Genomic DNA, 15661 nt, shown 5'->3' with positions numbered 1-15661 from the left:
AGCTTACGGGGACCCTCAAAGCTAGCTGTTTTCCACGTTCCCCACAATCCCTGCTAGTGAAAGGAAGTGGTGGTTACAGTGTATATCCGGTGGGATAATTCTTTTCCCACTGAACACTCATGAGTAACAATGATTGTGAACAAGCTAGACACAGGGGTGTGTACCTATAATGACAGCTCCCCCATTTCCCCCTCCCGGGAGGCTGAGGCAGGAGGACTGCACATTCTAGGACAGCCTAGACATTGTAGAGAGACCCTGTCTCAAAAAAACTGAAAACCAAGTTGTCCTGAGCTCAGGGGAAAGATTGATAATGTCATTCCCTTCAAAGTCTGTTGATAAATGAACCTCTTTACCTATTGGAAGCCACTTTCTGTGTCCGATGTAATTTTGTAGTGTATTATTATTATTATTAAATTTTTATTTTAACTAGGGCAGGGATATTTTTCTTTTTCCTTTTAAATGGTATTGTGGCTTCTTTTAACCTAGTCAATAGAAAGAGCACCAAATTAAGAGCTTGCTCTCCAGGACTGGGCTCTATAGGTAAGACAGCAGCCAAAGCCCCTGCTTTACAAAGGAGGAGTGAACGTGATTTCCCTCGAGCAGTTGGGGTCGCTGAGAATGTAGCCTTGGCGCCGAGAGCGAGCTCCGCCGTCCCAGGCACCCTGCCACTCAGCCCCTACCTTCCTCCTGGGGCCTGGCATCAGCTAACGGTTCGCAGACTGGTCCCCAGGAAATATATCCAAGTGTGTTATAATTTAACGCATTTTCACCAGAATGAACCACTAGGTTCATCTCCAGAAGTATTTGCCCAAACCAACCCTGAGAAACATATATAAAGCTTAACTTCCCTTCAGTTTGGTGACTGGGGTGGGGGAAGAATTTAAAATGTGGAAGGCTGCCAGCAAACTTGAAAAACAAAGGTTGGCGAGGACCTCTGGGTCGGTTGCGTTTAACTTTGAGTTTTATCTCTTTCTTACACAGTAACCCTTCCCTTATTAAAAACATGCAGAGCAGCCACGCCTACTGCACACCTCTCAATGCAGCCTTACAGGTAAGATTAACGGCCATCCCCAACCCACAGCACAGACACAGGGCTCCCCCACTCATTTCAAAATATATTAGCCTCGCTCTAATTAGATATTAAATTTTAATTCCGTTAAACTTTTTTCTTAAGTGCACAAAGCATCGTTCTCCCCGGAGGCAAACACGTCGGGCTGCTGCAGCATTAGCGGGGATACTCAGCATTTTGAATATTGTGGCAAAAAAAAAATTAAAAGTTCACTTATTAATATTTATCAGCAGTATCATAATTTCCATCCTCTTATTTCAGAATTTCACTTGAGGCAAAAATACCACAAGTGTAATTACTCTAGCACAGCTATTAATGTGCTGGATGATAGGCCACAGTGTCACATGACCTTCCATTGTTCCCGGGTTTAAAGAGAAAGTGAGGCTTTATTAAAGTCCATTTCAACACCTTTTCCTTCTGTGGGGGTGGGGCCTGGGTTTGTTGCCTCCTGTGTAAGTCAACTGTCTATACAACAGACAGAAGTTGCCACCCAGTTGTTGAGGAAAATCTAACCATCATAGCCTGGAATTTCTTGCTGACACACAAATCGCATATTACCTCAGCGAGAGTCCTAGAAGGTGTGAGCCCTGGGTGTGAGCGACTGTAGGGATAATCAGTGTGTCAGCCTATCTTTAGGTTTCTTGTTCCTCACAGGTACCACACAGCCAACTGATTTCTAAAATTAGCAGAGTATCTGGTATCACTTCTTTTAAATACCTAATGCCATACTCAGGTCTCCCTTAAGCACTCAGAGGTAGCCAGGATCCCTGCAGCCATTTGTTAGGGGTTTTTTTGGGGGGGGAGGGGGGGAGAGACTTTGTTTGTTTGTTTGTTTGTTTGTTTTTAACCTACCTTGATTATTTTAGAAGACATATCTAAAAGAATCTAGCAACATTTACATCATATAGTCAACAGACAACTCTCATACTTCCCTAGCACTCTTCAGTGTGAACTACTGTAGCACCCCTGAACTGGTTGTTGGATTCTGTGATGTCTCTGGCTCTTCTGAGGGACCATAACTTTACAAGGGAAGGCAGAAATAGAGAAACAAATGCCCCCAAAAAGGGATGTCAGTGGGAAAAGGCTTGGAACGCGTGGCATGATGGGAACTAGATGGGGGAGGGGAGGCAGTGACAGCAGCCTGATTCTCACCACTTGCTAAACAAATATTGACTGAGCCCCCATTTCGTGTGCCTGTCCTCCCAGTTCACCCACGGCATCTTAGGGCCGCTCATGGATAACACGTCCCTGACACAGTTCAAGGCAGACTCACTGAGCTGAGCATCTCAGTAATTCTAGTTATTTCTTTGTAGCCTGAACTAAATTTACTGGGAGAAGCTACTCTCTGCATTTCTTTTAATTACTCGTAGTTTACACAGTAACTTCACAAGAGTAAATGAAAGCTGACTTATACAGGGCCACTGTAAATACCATGCATTAGTAACTTATTTTCCCTGGAGTCTTGTGAAGTATGAATTTAAAGGCGGCTCGATCTGGAATGGTATTAAAATTACAAGCGCATTTTATATCGGATTCCCTTTACTATGTGGCTAATTTCAATTACGTGCCGTATCGCTACAGATGCGTTCACACTTCATTTCTGAGACTTTTGTTTTCTGACCCATCTCCATGCTTCCGAGTTTCCCCTGCTCACCGAAAACCAGCTTGCGGCTTTCCAGGAACAATTTAAGGAGTATCTCCTTTGCCCCTCCTCTTGAATTTGGATTCCCCACCAGTAGGCAGCCACTCATAGGAGACAGCTTCCTGCCATGCAAATTAAATAAAGATCCCACCAGCAGGGCCTTCCCTTCCTTTATCGCCCACTTCCATTTTTCAAGGCAAGTAAAAATAACAGCGCAACAATATCTTCTTTAAAAAAAAAATTACTAGAGCAACATAACGGCGTGATATACAATTTATAAAATAGGACAGCAGAATCTACTACAGAAATAAAACATGGGGCTAAGGACAGATTGCATTATGCTCTGGAAAAGTGAGGTAACTAAGGGTAACCATAAAGCTTCGTATTTATAGACTGCCTTTTCCCCAGGGAGTGCAGTACATACAGACCCAGAGTGTGCCATCACTTAAGAACACCCGGGTTGTGGGCAGAGGGGCCAGTTTGACACAAAACCACTCACTGTGCCCAGAGTTATGTATATCATTAAGTCCATTATAAACATGGTGGCACACCTGCTCCTAGGAGCATCAGCTACAGGAAGGACCTGTTTGAAGGTGATAATTTGGGCGCTGCTCTGAGCCTTCACTCTGCAAAGGACTACTTAAGAGGCACAGAGGTGGGCCAGGCCTCAGGGTCTTACTGTAGCCCAGTGGCTGCTATTTTGTTTAAGGGAAAGAGACTGGTTCTCTGTACTTACATTATGCCTTAGAGTTAAGGGACCAAGGCAGGGTCTACCACTTGTCATCACTGTGGCTGCTCACGATCCATAATCCAGTGTCACTCAGAAATGGATTTTACCCATCATACTTGGAAAATCAAAAAGAATAAGCAGATACTCACTTATTGTCTTAATAGACAATCCCATATCTGTTTCCGTGGTTCTACACGTCAGTTTGGGCCTTCGGAATGCAATAAAATGTCATGGCAGCACTGGGTTCAGCTCCGGTTCCATGTTGACTACTCAACAGTGCAGTTGTCCAGTAAGAGCAGATTCCCATGGTCCTTCCACAGTGAGTTCCACTCCGTTGACAGTCCAAGCAGAACGTGCATGGCAGGGAAGCGTGACCACTGTGTGGTCTGGCATAAGGCAGCTGAAGATGGCAGCCCCGTTCCAGCTGCCAGTAATATTACTGTGCCAACTTCCCTGCCCAAAAAGGATAGAAATGCCTTATTGCGATTATAAAAGATGCATTCAGAAAGTGCTAGATACAGATTATCTGATAAACCATCAAGGAGTGGGAAATGGTCACCATAGTGGGAAATCATGAGATACTGCCCTCCTCCCTTTACTTTTTAAAAAGGGAAGCAGATAATTCCAGAGGGGAAAGGGGGAGATGCCTCGAGCATGCCCAGGGTGTCTCCCTGGGAAGTGATTCAGACACTGGGTCTAGCTGGGGAGCAGATTCACGGCGGCCCAGCTCCCAGCCTCTTCTCCTTTGTTTCTGGCTCATGCCTTCTCTTTGGTGCCAGCTTTTCTAGAATAGTTAGGACTCTTATGTGACGGGCCAACTGAAGCCACTACGCCAGATTGTCTTGTGATCGTCCTCTTTCTCATTAGGATGGAAAGCCAGGCATAGTGTAGTCTGCAAGAAGACAATTTTGATAAATCTTCATCTAATTACAGCTGCCTCTTCCCAAGTCTGTCCTCTTGAATAATAAAATGAAAAGTCACTTGGGCACACTCCCTACCCAACTGAAACAAATGGGGTTTCTTCAGTCCGGTGGTATTTTTGACAACTGTCCACGTTACAGACAGGGTGGCCATTATGTTTACGTCTAGGATGACAGAAAATGAACAGTATTCTACCAGACTTTAGTCTGGGGTGGGTTTTATTGGGGGAGGTTGCATACTTTTTTGCTGGCCCTCATTTGGAATGGGATGGCTTTGTCACCTTTAATATGGATATACTTAGTCATAAAGGAAATGAGATTTAGCCTTTTTTCCTTCCTATTTTTTCCTTCCTGGAGAGTTTTCTGCACTTCCAAACTTATGCATGATTAGTCTGAGGCTCAAAGATTGTGTGATGTTCCCATCATCTGGCTATGTCAGCCTTCACTAAGCAGGTTCAGAAAATCATTAAAATGGGGATGGTGGGGGAGAAAAAAAAATAATGATTCCAGTTCTTCCTTTCCTATGAGTGCTTATGGAAGTTCTCATAAATTTGAGCCGTGTGGCCATATAATCTGATCAGATCGCAGCTATCTAATAGTGCACTCATCAAAATGGATAAAGAAATGAAAATTCTATTATATTCCACTGTGATCTAGAAATATTCAGTTCTTCTTTAAAAAAAAAAAAAAAAGGAAAGGAACATGGGCTATACACCTCATTTTAGAAACCTTTGTCTAAACCATGTGACTCCACCAGGCAGGAGCCAGCAGACTGCTTCACCCGTAGAGTCACCAGTGCCCAGATAGCTTACCCATAGGAAGCTGGGGGCGTCTAAAGCAAAATCCTACAACTCTTAGAAATTGTCAGCCATGATACAGTGAACTTGAACCAACTGCGCATCCGTAACCCAGAGCTTTCTTGTCTGGCGTTTCCTACGATTTCATTCGGTTTGTCTCGGTTGATACAGGCTTCCATGGCTGAGAATAGCATACCTCTGTACACTACCGCCTCCATGGGAAACCCTGCTCTGGGCAGCCTGGCCAGTGCCATCCGGGAGGAACTGAACGGGGCCATGGAGCATACCAACAGCAACGAGAGCGACAGCAGTCCAGGCAGATCCCCTATGCAAGCCGTGTGAGTATTACCTACCCAGAGCTCTCCGTCTCCTGACCCGTCTCCCTCTTAAACGCACAAACAGGCTCTTCTCTGGCCTTTCTAGACACCTTTCCTATCAATTCTTATTTCTTAGGAGCCTTGGAGTCACATGTTAGTGCATAATAGGACTAGTTAGTAACTTTCTCATAAAAGCAATGGGCCTCATCCACGGTAAGTGCACACAGCAAGAAAATGAGAAGTTTCCTCCACTTTGGGTCTCAGACCGTTATTTAATCCGCACTGTGATTTCTCTCTAAAATCAACCTACACCTCTTTGAGCAAGCTCTCGGTGTGTTCAGCTTCCAGGCCAGCTGAGCCCGGTGAGGAAAAAGATGCTTGTTTACTCGGTCTTGCGCTGAGTTTAACCACTTGAGCTTGCCACAGCATTATTACCAAGCATTAGTGATGGCACAAATGAAAGGCGGCATGATTTATAGATTGCTCTTAAAATATCAAAAGGAAAATTAATAGGAGCATTACAGCAGCAGACGGCGGGATAATGAGAGCACATATAACTGAATGAAGCGGTGGGCCATGCTTGTCTGGGCTGAATGTGAATGATACCAGGGCCATACTAACCTTAGCAAGGCCACCGAGTTGGAGCGCCCCTTTGTGGTTGGTGAAGGTTGAAAATGACTGCCTTTGCCATAGGCGCCCCCCCCCCCCCCAATTCACTCCTAGGAAGACCCTACAGCAGAAGAGACACCGTGTAATTCCACATGCCTTGCTTCGCAGTGAACCCGGCTGCGAATGACCGGCTCCCTTTCAGAGAGTCTCTCCAAAGCCATAGCCCACTTTAAGTGACTAAACCAGTTCAGTGTTTCCACTACTGTCCGCTCCAAGAATAGGCTGCTTGTCTGCACATTCTTTCTGAATTACTGACCAACATCTTATTTTAGGAAATTTGCATGATGGGGATGGAAAATGTGACCTTTAACAAGTATGGACAGAAGGAACTGGCGTCTAGTGACAATGGGGATTCATGGTATCTGCCAGCATCCAGTGGGCAAATCTGAAATCTTACTTTCTAGCATTTTAATCCCATGCCCTGGGTGCTCGGAGAGGGGTCTTCAGAGGTAGAATTTGTGATTTGTGGACATAGTCTCCCAGAAATGACACACCAACATTTGAGGCAAGTGTATGCCTTCCCCCACGACTGCCACAGAATTTCATCATCCCTAAAACAAGCTGCTGTTTCTCTGACTCTTTTGTTGTTTCTCTGATATTCACCATTGTTGTGATGTTGTATGTCAATATCCAGGAAGTTTAGAGCAACTGTGAGTTAGTAATGTAAGTCACTCCAAGACATACCCATTGAGAAAGGATATATGAAGTTATCCAGTGGAAGGCACACTGTTCCCTTAGAGTGCTGTTCAAACTCCACAGTGTAGTCCATGTTATATCTTCCTATTAATAGAAAGATCAGTAGGGGGACAAAAAAATTAAATAAATTTTATCAGTGACGGAAGTTCATTTGCTTAACTGGGTTGAGTGAACTGCAAACATAGCAAATTTACAGCCATCATCCTAATGTGTAACAAAGCAAAAAGCTTCAACTGCTTGAAAGACAGAAGAAGTGCCCCCCCCCCCCACAGTGCTATTGGAACACGGATGCTCGCACGTCAGGTGTACGCCCTGTGCCCCACGGTTCCCTGCACTGACAACAGCTTCACCGCGCTGTTGGTGAGGCAGCCAGTCAGTCTCCCTGACCCCCCGTGCTCCCACTAAGTGAGTCTATAATGAGAGTTTTCATTCTTGTCCAGCGTGCATTACCCTGCTAGGATGCAAATTGTTTTTTAACCGTTCCAGTCTATTGAAATAAATCAAGCCATAAACTTTACAACAAGGCTTACAAGCCAGTGTTAGGATGCCGGCCCGGCACATAGGCACATGGATTGTAATATAGCTCTCTGCTCGTCACACAAACTACAGTATCGCCTTCCTCTTTCAAAAATAGAAGAAGGTAGTCACATAATGGTGGTCTGGGGGCAGTTGACTTTCATTCTAGTAGGACCTAAAGGGCTACCACACCAAAGGCTCTGTGCTGTGTGTGTACTCTGAGCAGGGACACAATGCCTTTAAAGACTAGTCAACTATAAAGGATTACTCAGATGTAAGGGGAGCAGGGAGATGGTTTTGGCTCCATTATCTGTTGGGAGCCTCTTTGGAAATAGTGGATGTTGGAGAGAAAGTGTGGGCCTGGTGGGGGAAGGCTTAAGAGGGGCACCCATTGTACTGTAGACCGCACACTGTGGAGATGCCCAGTGGGAAGGAAGGCTTCAACAGTGTGCAGCTTACAGGAAAGGTCGAAGAATCCTTCCTGTCATGCTGGTGTGGATTTTCAGGTTGTCACACAGCAGATCTTCTTGGTGGCAGTGCCTTCCTCTCTATGTGAGGCCCTGGGACAGACTGTGTAGATACGGCAGCACCGGCACTAGGTTTGGGCACAGGGAACATGCGTTGAATTCCGGAGAGAACAAACTAGTCTCTGGTGTTAGGAGCTCTCTGTGGGGGAGCCTTCAGTTGGCCTGTTGTTGTTTGGGGCTGGATCTAGAAAACAGTGATTTGTAGTTGTAAAGCAAGAACTGGACGATGAGTGTCCTTTCTCTAGGGTTCCTGATCCTTACCTCCAAGGCTTTGTATAATACCATCAGATTGCACCCTTTGAACCTGAGATTATTACATACTAAGTATGATAGCTTTTAAAAATTTAAGCATGAAAGTGTTAAAAATGGCAGTTGACCCTCAGTAACTGATTAAAAATAATTATTTAAAAGGGTAAATTCCTGTAGCTGGACAGCACCCACTTAGCAGTGCTGACGTCACAGTTCTCAATAGTGGAATCTGAAGGCAAACATAAAAATCCACTGTGGTCAGTAGAGCTAGGGGTGCATGCGGGTCAGGGTAACTCGGACGTTCCCTCACACCTGCTCTTGCTGGAGGCCACAGGCTGTTTTTCTAAATTAACGCTTTGGGACACTGAGATCGAGTCTCACTTGATAGAGCCCCTCCACAAATTAATATCCCAATAAATCAGGAGAACCATAAAGATGTTTTGGCCTCTGCTCCAACAGTTCCATTCTTAGACATTTATCCCAAGGAGGTAAATCAACAGAAGGAGAAAGATTAATGGCTGGCAGTGGTTTACTGTACTATGCAAACAGCGGAGGGGAAGGAAGCCGATTACGGAACACCAGCTGTAAAGGTACTGATTTATCAACAGACAGAATCACATAGAACCAGAAAAATTATAATGGAAAAGCTAAAAAAAAAAAAATCCCACTGTGTGTCAAGTATGCTATAGTATGTTCCTCAGAGGGGGGTGGGCAGAGCAAGCACTCCTCTACCCCGGACCGACTGATTGCACAGGCGTGTGACATGGTCAGTTACATTGATGCCCCACACCTGGAAGGACACTGCCGTTGTTGAAATGTTTGATTTTTCTCTTAAAGTTGTGAATATTTTTTCATTTAGGGGCTCTACAAGCAATATAGCCAGGCTTGGGCCTTATTTCAGAAACAAGGATGAGCACACTATTAAAAACTTAAAGTAGCTGGAACTCACATATAAAATGTACTGTGAGGCCTAGGTTTGTTTTGCAAATGGGTTTTAAGAACGTGGGCATAATTGTTTAAAGCTGACATCTAGGCCCCCCCCCCCCCAGACTCCCTCTATGCTGTGCTAATTTTAGTGTCAATTGAATTTGAAGGTTCCTGTCTTCCAGATCAGCCCAAAGTGTGCCTCTGTTTGTTTTTAAATGGTTCCAGGCGCCTTTGGGGCCTGCACACAGCATCAATTATTTAGGAAGCCAGCCATCCCCAGTACCACCTCTTATTACTAATACTTGATAATGTCCATTATAAGTCCCTCCCACTCCCAGCCTGTCTGGGAGATGTGTGCATTTTAACTTGAATGGTTCTTTTACATATCAAAAGCCCCCTGCAACAGAAAGTCATTTGTATTGGCAAAAGATCAGTTGTAAATATGATTTACGAACAGCTTTTCGCAGTTGTTATCAGAGTGGTTTTGTGTGATCGAGCCAGCCCCCTCTAGATGAACCAAGCCCTCAATCCATAATGAGAGAGTTGGCAGCTCTCAAGGTAGTGAGAGTGTCCCAGTGGCGGCTACCAGCCGGGCCTCATGTTTTGCCTTGTTTACAGCTGACAGCGTTATTATTCTGATTGGGGCTCTGCTCTCTTATCGTATTGCTGTGTTGAGCAAGCCTTTTCCTCTCCGTTTGTGTTTCCTGGCAGGGCTTTTCTTGCCTTATTGACAGTTTGTAAAAATATGCATTAATTTGGAGCTTCAAGCATGTATCATGGTGTCTCTTTGCTGTGTTTGCTTGAAGTTGATTAATGATAGAACCTCGCTTGGGGTCGTCCTCTGGAGGGTTCTTTCACAGGTTCTGCATGTTAACTAGCAAAGCAGAGCACACAGCAAGCCGTGATTAGCCCAGCCTCCTGGGCTCAGCGCTCCCCGCGAACCACTGCCGTGTTGCAGATTCTCATGTCACATAATTATTTGCAGGGTGGCATTCGTCCACCCAGGATGTCACTGTGGAGGCCTGTCATTTGGTACTCAAAAAGATAGTCCCGGGACCAGCACCAGCACCTGGAATCCCTTAGAAATTCATAGTCTGTGCTCCATATACGGTGCTGTCAAAAGGTCCTCTGGTGACTAGTGGGTCCTGAAAAGCAAGAGAAATGGTTTCCATACAGAGTACGTTCGGAAGCAGAGTCCAAGACTTTCATTACCAGTGCTGCTATTGCACTGAGCAGCTCAGAAGCCCCTGGCCTGGCCTCCTACAGCTCCTAATCCCTTGGGCTGCAGGCAGTGCCAATGTCCAACGGTCATAGGAAGTTTCCCCGCCATATTTGAAAACCTTGGTTTGGGCTGTGGTTATATGGCCAAGGTTACTCCGCCTCTGCTGGGCAGTGTCTCTGTAGCACTCCTTGTAGGTTGCTCCAATACCAGCACATCAACCTGGATGTTCCCCTGAGCCTGTTTCTCTCTGTCTCTCTGTAGGCACCCCATACACGTCAAAGAGGAACCCCTCGACCCTGAGGAAGCTGAAGGGCCTCTGTCCTTAGTGACAACAGCCAACCACAGTCCAGATTTTGACCATGACAGAGATTACGAAGATGAACCAGTGAATGAGGACATGGAGTGAACCTCTGGGCAGGCTGACCCCCTGAGACCCAAGAGTGGAAGAAAAGCAAAACAAATTAAAAAAAAAAGAGAGAGAGAAAGAAAAGAAACCACGTCAAAAGTTAGCAGTGAAACCGCCCTCTGCTTCTTGTACAGTCTGGAGGATTTTCGCTACATTTTGACGACTCTGAAACGTGTTAACTCTTAGTGCCATCAAGAATCCCATTTGGGAGTATTTTTGATTTTTCTACTTTTTGTTGACAAAAGGGATTTGTACTCTGTGCATTGGATGGACCTGTTTGGTACTTGGGATTTTCCTCTTTGAGTCAACATCAGTGTTGTAAATTCGATAAACGGATTCACTTTTAGCAGCAGACTTTGAACTGCAGTTTTGCCCGGCCAATGCCGGGCAGCGAGGACACCCGACTGAGCTCACGGACCTGCGCTGCAGACCAAGCCTTCGCCCGAAATTCAAGACTCCAGTGGACGACCTATTTGCACAGCACTGCATGTTGATATCACTGCCTTTACTCACTTTGGTTTGTTTTGTTTTTGTTTTTTTGCTTCCAGTTGGGATGGGGAAGGCCTTTGTGTGTGTATTGGGGGGAGGGGTTAAAAATAATTATCCCAAACTTTTTAATGTATTGCTTTTTGTTCTTTTTTTCTTTTTCTTTTTTTTTCTCTTTTTTTCCCTTATCTTTTCTTTTTTCTTTTTTCTTTTTTTTTTTTTTGGCTTCTTTACCATTTTAAGTTCTGACCTCAGGCCTCCATTTGGGCCCAGGGCCTCTAGGAGGCTTCGTGTTTCCTGTACCTTGTGATGAATGTTAATAGGCGTTTTTATTATACAAAGCTGAATGTCATTTCTCGTCTGTAGTTTTCTGGCACTCATTCCATTTTTCCTATAGACATCACCATGTTTCTCTCAAGCTTAAAACAAAACAAAACAAAACATTCCGTTTTGGTCTTTTTCCAAAAAAAAAAAAAAAAAAAAGAAAAGAAAAAAAAAAGATCCCAAAGGCTGCACCTTCCACCTGAAGGTCCCCGCACAGGGACATGAAGTCCTGACAGAAAGAGAATGAATGACAGAAAAGAGAGAAACGCACGCGTACACACTCTAGGGACATAGTAGATTCATTTCACAAAAGCAGTATTGGGGGTGGGCTGGGGACTGTTGGAGGTTTTTCTTTTTTTTAATTCTTCATAGCACCCACCATTGTGAGTAACTGCCACCATATTCTCTCAGCATCAGGAAACACAGCCAAAAAAAGAAACAGAAGAGAGTGAACAATCCTTAATAGTTAGACTGTCATGATGGCCAGGGAAGATCTTCCCTCCTATAATCAAGTGGCCAGGACCGCAGGCCCCTTGCCATCCTTACCCGCATAGGTTGCTTTGTTTGCAAAATGACCAAAAGCCAGCATGGTGACAAGGCTGAGTTTGTACATCAGTTCAGACCTGCTTGGTGGCATTCATCTGTTTTAATGCAAGTGAGACTTCACACTGAACTTGTTATGGGAGTTAATGAGTACGGAGCTCACGAGCAGGCTAAGTCGGTACTGCAGCTCGGTCTGCAGTGAGTGAGCACCACACCCACCACCCCAGTAGCACAGACATCACAGAAGAGGGCACCAGGTAGACAGAGGCACCTGGGACCGGGGCCCTCAGCCCTCACACCCCTCCACACTTCCGTCTGCACCCGCTTCCCTGGCATTTATTTATCTGGGGCTGTAGCTTTTGTTTGGGTTTAGTTCGAGAGCCTTTTGGAGCTTAATTTATATACTTTGTACCTTTTTATTTCTAAAATTACCAAAGATATTACGCAAAGGTAAATTATTTTCTTTTATGCTTTATCTGATGAAGCCAAATATCCTCTTATTGTTGATCAAAGGAGGCAAAAAGGATTCAGAGGCAAATGATGAGGTCCAGGCTGTTTGCCAACCTGAGGGAAATTACTGCCCGTCAGCAGAGTTCATTTAGCAGACTATGTAGGCAATGGAACCAAAGTTTTTTACTTTATTTTTTTCTAGGGTTTTTTTTTTTTTTCCTTCTTTTCTCTACCTGTAGAGAGACCAAAACTATCTCCTATAAGGAGAAAATACAGGACTACTGCAGAGAAAAGAAACCAAGACAACAGTATTATAGCTCCTATGGAAAGAATGGGCTATCATCTCAAAGAAAAAGAAATGAATGTATGATGCTGAAAATTAGTATATAATCGAGGAGACACTTAGGATGAATTCAGAGAGAGAACAGAGAAGTGTCTGGCCGCTTGAGGCCACTTCTCGAATAAAGAGATTTTTAGAACGTTCGTATGCCACTTTTGTTTAAGGGCTGTGCTCTGATCACTGCGTTAATTTTGGTTTATCCTGGCATTTATCCTCTGGTTTCCTTCTGCTCTTTGTTGTTTTTTTCCTTTTTTAAATTATGATTTGGTCAGTGTTTTTCATTTACACACAAAAACAAGGTGACATTCCCATCCACTCATAAGCTTAGACTAGAACGTCTTTGGCAATTATTTCTGAAGGTTTGCTCTGCTTTCTATAGAGGGGCGGGTCTGTGGCTATTCACGCCCCCCCCCCAACCCCCTCTTTTCCAGGCAGCTTCATGATGTGCAGGCAGTAGCCAGGCAGGGTCATGGGAAGGGGGCCCTGTGCTTCTAAACTGAGTGGTTGCTGGTTAGATATTCAAAAGAGGATAAAAATCTGGTAGATTAGTTCATTCTCAGCATGTGTAGCTAGACAAGGGTAAAGGTAACAGCATGAGGACTGTTAGTACGCATACCTCAGTTCAAACCTTTAGGGAATGAGTAAAAAAAAAAATTAAAAATATACCTTTCACTCAGTCGCACTTAGTCGTATGTCTTGCATGCTTAGTCTAAAGACTGTAGCAAAGGAGATAAATAAAAAAGAAAAATGAGATTTTATGTATCTTCGCAGGTGTCCTAGCCTTGCAGAAGAGCCAACTGAAAAAAAAAAAGTTCTCAGGCTTTACAGCAAGCAATCTTCACTCTGACTTTTACAGTTCTGATTCTGTCCCTTGGGGGGATTACGGTCGCTTCTTTAGAATGGGGTTGATTCCTTTGTACATATATCCCGGATGTGTCTGTGTGGATCTTTGTCTTTTGGGGTGGGCGAGGGGAGGGTTTTTTTGTTTTGTTTTGTTTTTTTAATTATTTTATTTTTTAGGTATTGTTCCTAAAAAGGAATAAATGCATACACCTGTTTGTCAAAACATCTTTGCTTTTTGTGCAACTGCATTTTACTAATGATACATTTTTTTAAAAAAAAAAAAAAGGAAAAGAAAATAGCATCTTTGGGGGGGGGAATCTCTTGTATGTAATGGATTTGCAGCTGATGCACGTGTACTTTATTTCATTACCCTTGATTTACAAACATTGGATGACATGTTGATCTGTGGGAAGTAGGAAAAAACTCCACACCTCCCTCCCTTCCTCCTTGCCCTCCCCCTCCTCTCTCTCTCTAATTGTAACATAGTTGACATAATTTGTTTCTTATCCTCATTATTTGGAACATTTTGTACAGGTTTGTGGAATGATTTGTGTGTGTGTGTGTGTGTGTGTGTGTGTGTGTGTGTCTCTGTGTGTGTGTGTGTGTGTGTGAGAGAGAGAGAGAGAGAGAGAGAGAGAATGTGTGTGTGTGCTTGTGTTACTGTTTTTGATACATTCCTATTCCTTGTGTTTATCACACCACTGCCTCCTTGACTATCTTAAACAAGTTCCTAAGTTTGAAAAGAGGAAAAAAAAAGCTGTTTAAAAAAAATGTTCTCTTTTGCCGCAGTCAATATTTTTGCATGATGAAATTCCAGGCTCACACTTTCAAAGTTTTATGAGTAAAGTAGTGATTAATAATGGGAAGTGTTGAAAATATTGAATTTTTTTGTATAAAATTTTTTTACAAGGTCCCAAGGTGTAAAGACAATTTGTTACCTTTTATCTTTTTTTCTTTAGTAAATGTTAGCAAACGTAAGGGAGGTTGGCCTGTGTCAGACACACACAGTTATGATGAGGGCCCCCCTCCACGTTCTGAGGTCAATCCATGTGAAAAGGCTTACAGCCATCTAAGGGTGAACTGTCTAGGCTTGGTGAACTAGCTGCCAATCCGCTCCCCACATCAGAGGACAGTTGACTTCATATTCCTAGTATCTCATCAGCCATAATAAAGAAAGCGTTGGTTTTAAAAAAAATAAAATAATAGAGCCAAAACCATAATATAAAATCACTAGCTCATTTTTTTAATTTTTATTTTCAGTTACCATATTGAATTGAAAAGTCTCACCTCTCTTTCACATTCTAGCTGAGCTCTCAGTCTCCAAGGGCGTAAACTCTGCTAATTGAATCTTGTTGGTTCCTGTTGGTCAATGCCATACCCTCCTGGCAGTCTGGAAGTGTTTTGCAACTCGGTTTCCCTTTATTATCCTGAGAAGCAAATGGACAATTCTAAGGGTGTCTTGTGGGTCCAGTGTAACTTGAAGCGGTCCCTGCTACCCAAGAGCCTGGGTGGGGATGGTGCGGTCTGGGTTGTGAGTGCGGCGCTCTCTGTATCTGTGCTGCCACCAACAGGGATTGTTTTGTTTTGTTTTGATAAGGTATAAAAGAATCTCATTCCTTGACATCAACTGTAATTCCATCATTCCATGTCTGTGGATACAGACAATAAAAAAAAATGTTGTGTAGTCAGTAGTAATTACTGACATGAGCGCATTCTCAAATGCAATAAAAACGCTGGTTGTTCACACTGGTAGACAAAGTTGCTACAGACTAAGTTTTTTCCCCACTTCTGACCTGCTGAGGTTCTGGGTCAGGCACACACCCCAAGCTGCCTCTTGGCAGCTACTCCAAGCCAGATTCACAATTAGCTCTCACTAATTGTGGGCAAGCAGGCTAAAAGCAAGGGTCCCAAGGAAAGGTGGAGGGGCTAGCTCCTTCAGAGGGAACAAACTGTCTTCTTCACCAAATTTGATAAAGAGAAAAAAAGTT

At 43.9% G+C, this 15661-nt stretch overlaps 1 protein-coding gene across 11 annotated transcripts in view; it reads left to right on the top strand.

The window, feature by feature from the left end:
* Positions 1 to 14139, top strand: part of Foxp1 (forkhead box P1) — a 448446-nt gene extending 434307 nt beyond the window's left edge. For all 11 annotated transcript variants that reach the window (XM_052174415.1, XM_052174416.1, XM_052174424.1 and 8 more), the window contains 3 exons: positions 982 to 1051; positions 5330 to 5496; positions 10543 to 14139. In XM_052174415.1, coding sequence (XP_052030375.1) covers positions 982 to 1051; positions 5330 to 5496; positions 10543 to 10687 — 382 coding nt within the window. In that variant the 3' untranslated portion in view covers positions 10688 to 14139. The remainder of the gene's footprint in view (positions 1 to 981; positions 1052 to 5329; positions 5497 to 10542) is intronic.
* Positions 14140 to 15661: the final 1522 nt, after the last annotated feature.

This window comes from Apodemus sylvaticus, chromosome 2, assembly GCF_947179515.1.
Source record: "Apodemus sylvaticus chromosome 2, mApoSyl1.1, whole genome shotgun sequence".
Lineage (NCBI taxonomy): Eukaryota > Metazoa > Chordata > Mammalia > Rodentia > Muridae > Apodemus > Apodemus sylvaticus.
This window is presented reverse-complemented; position numbering and strand designations above follow the sequence as displayed.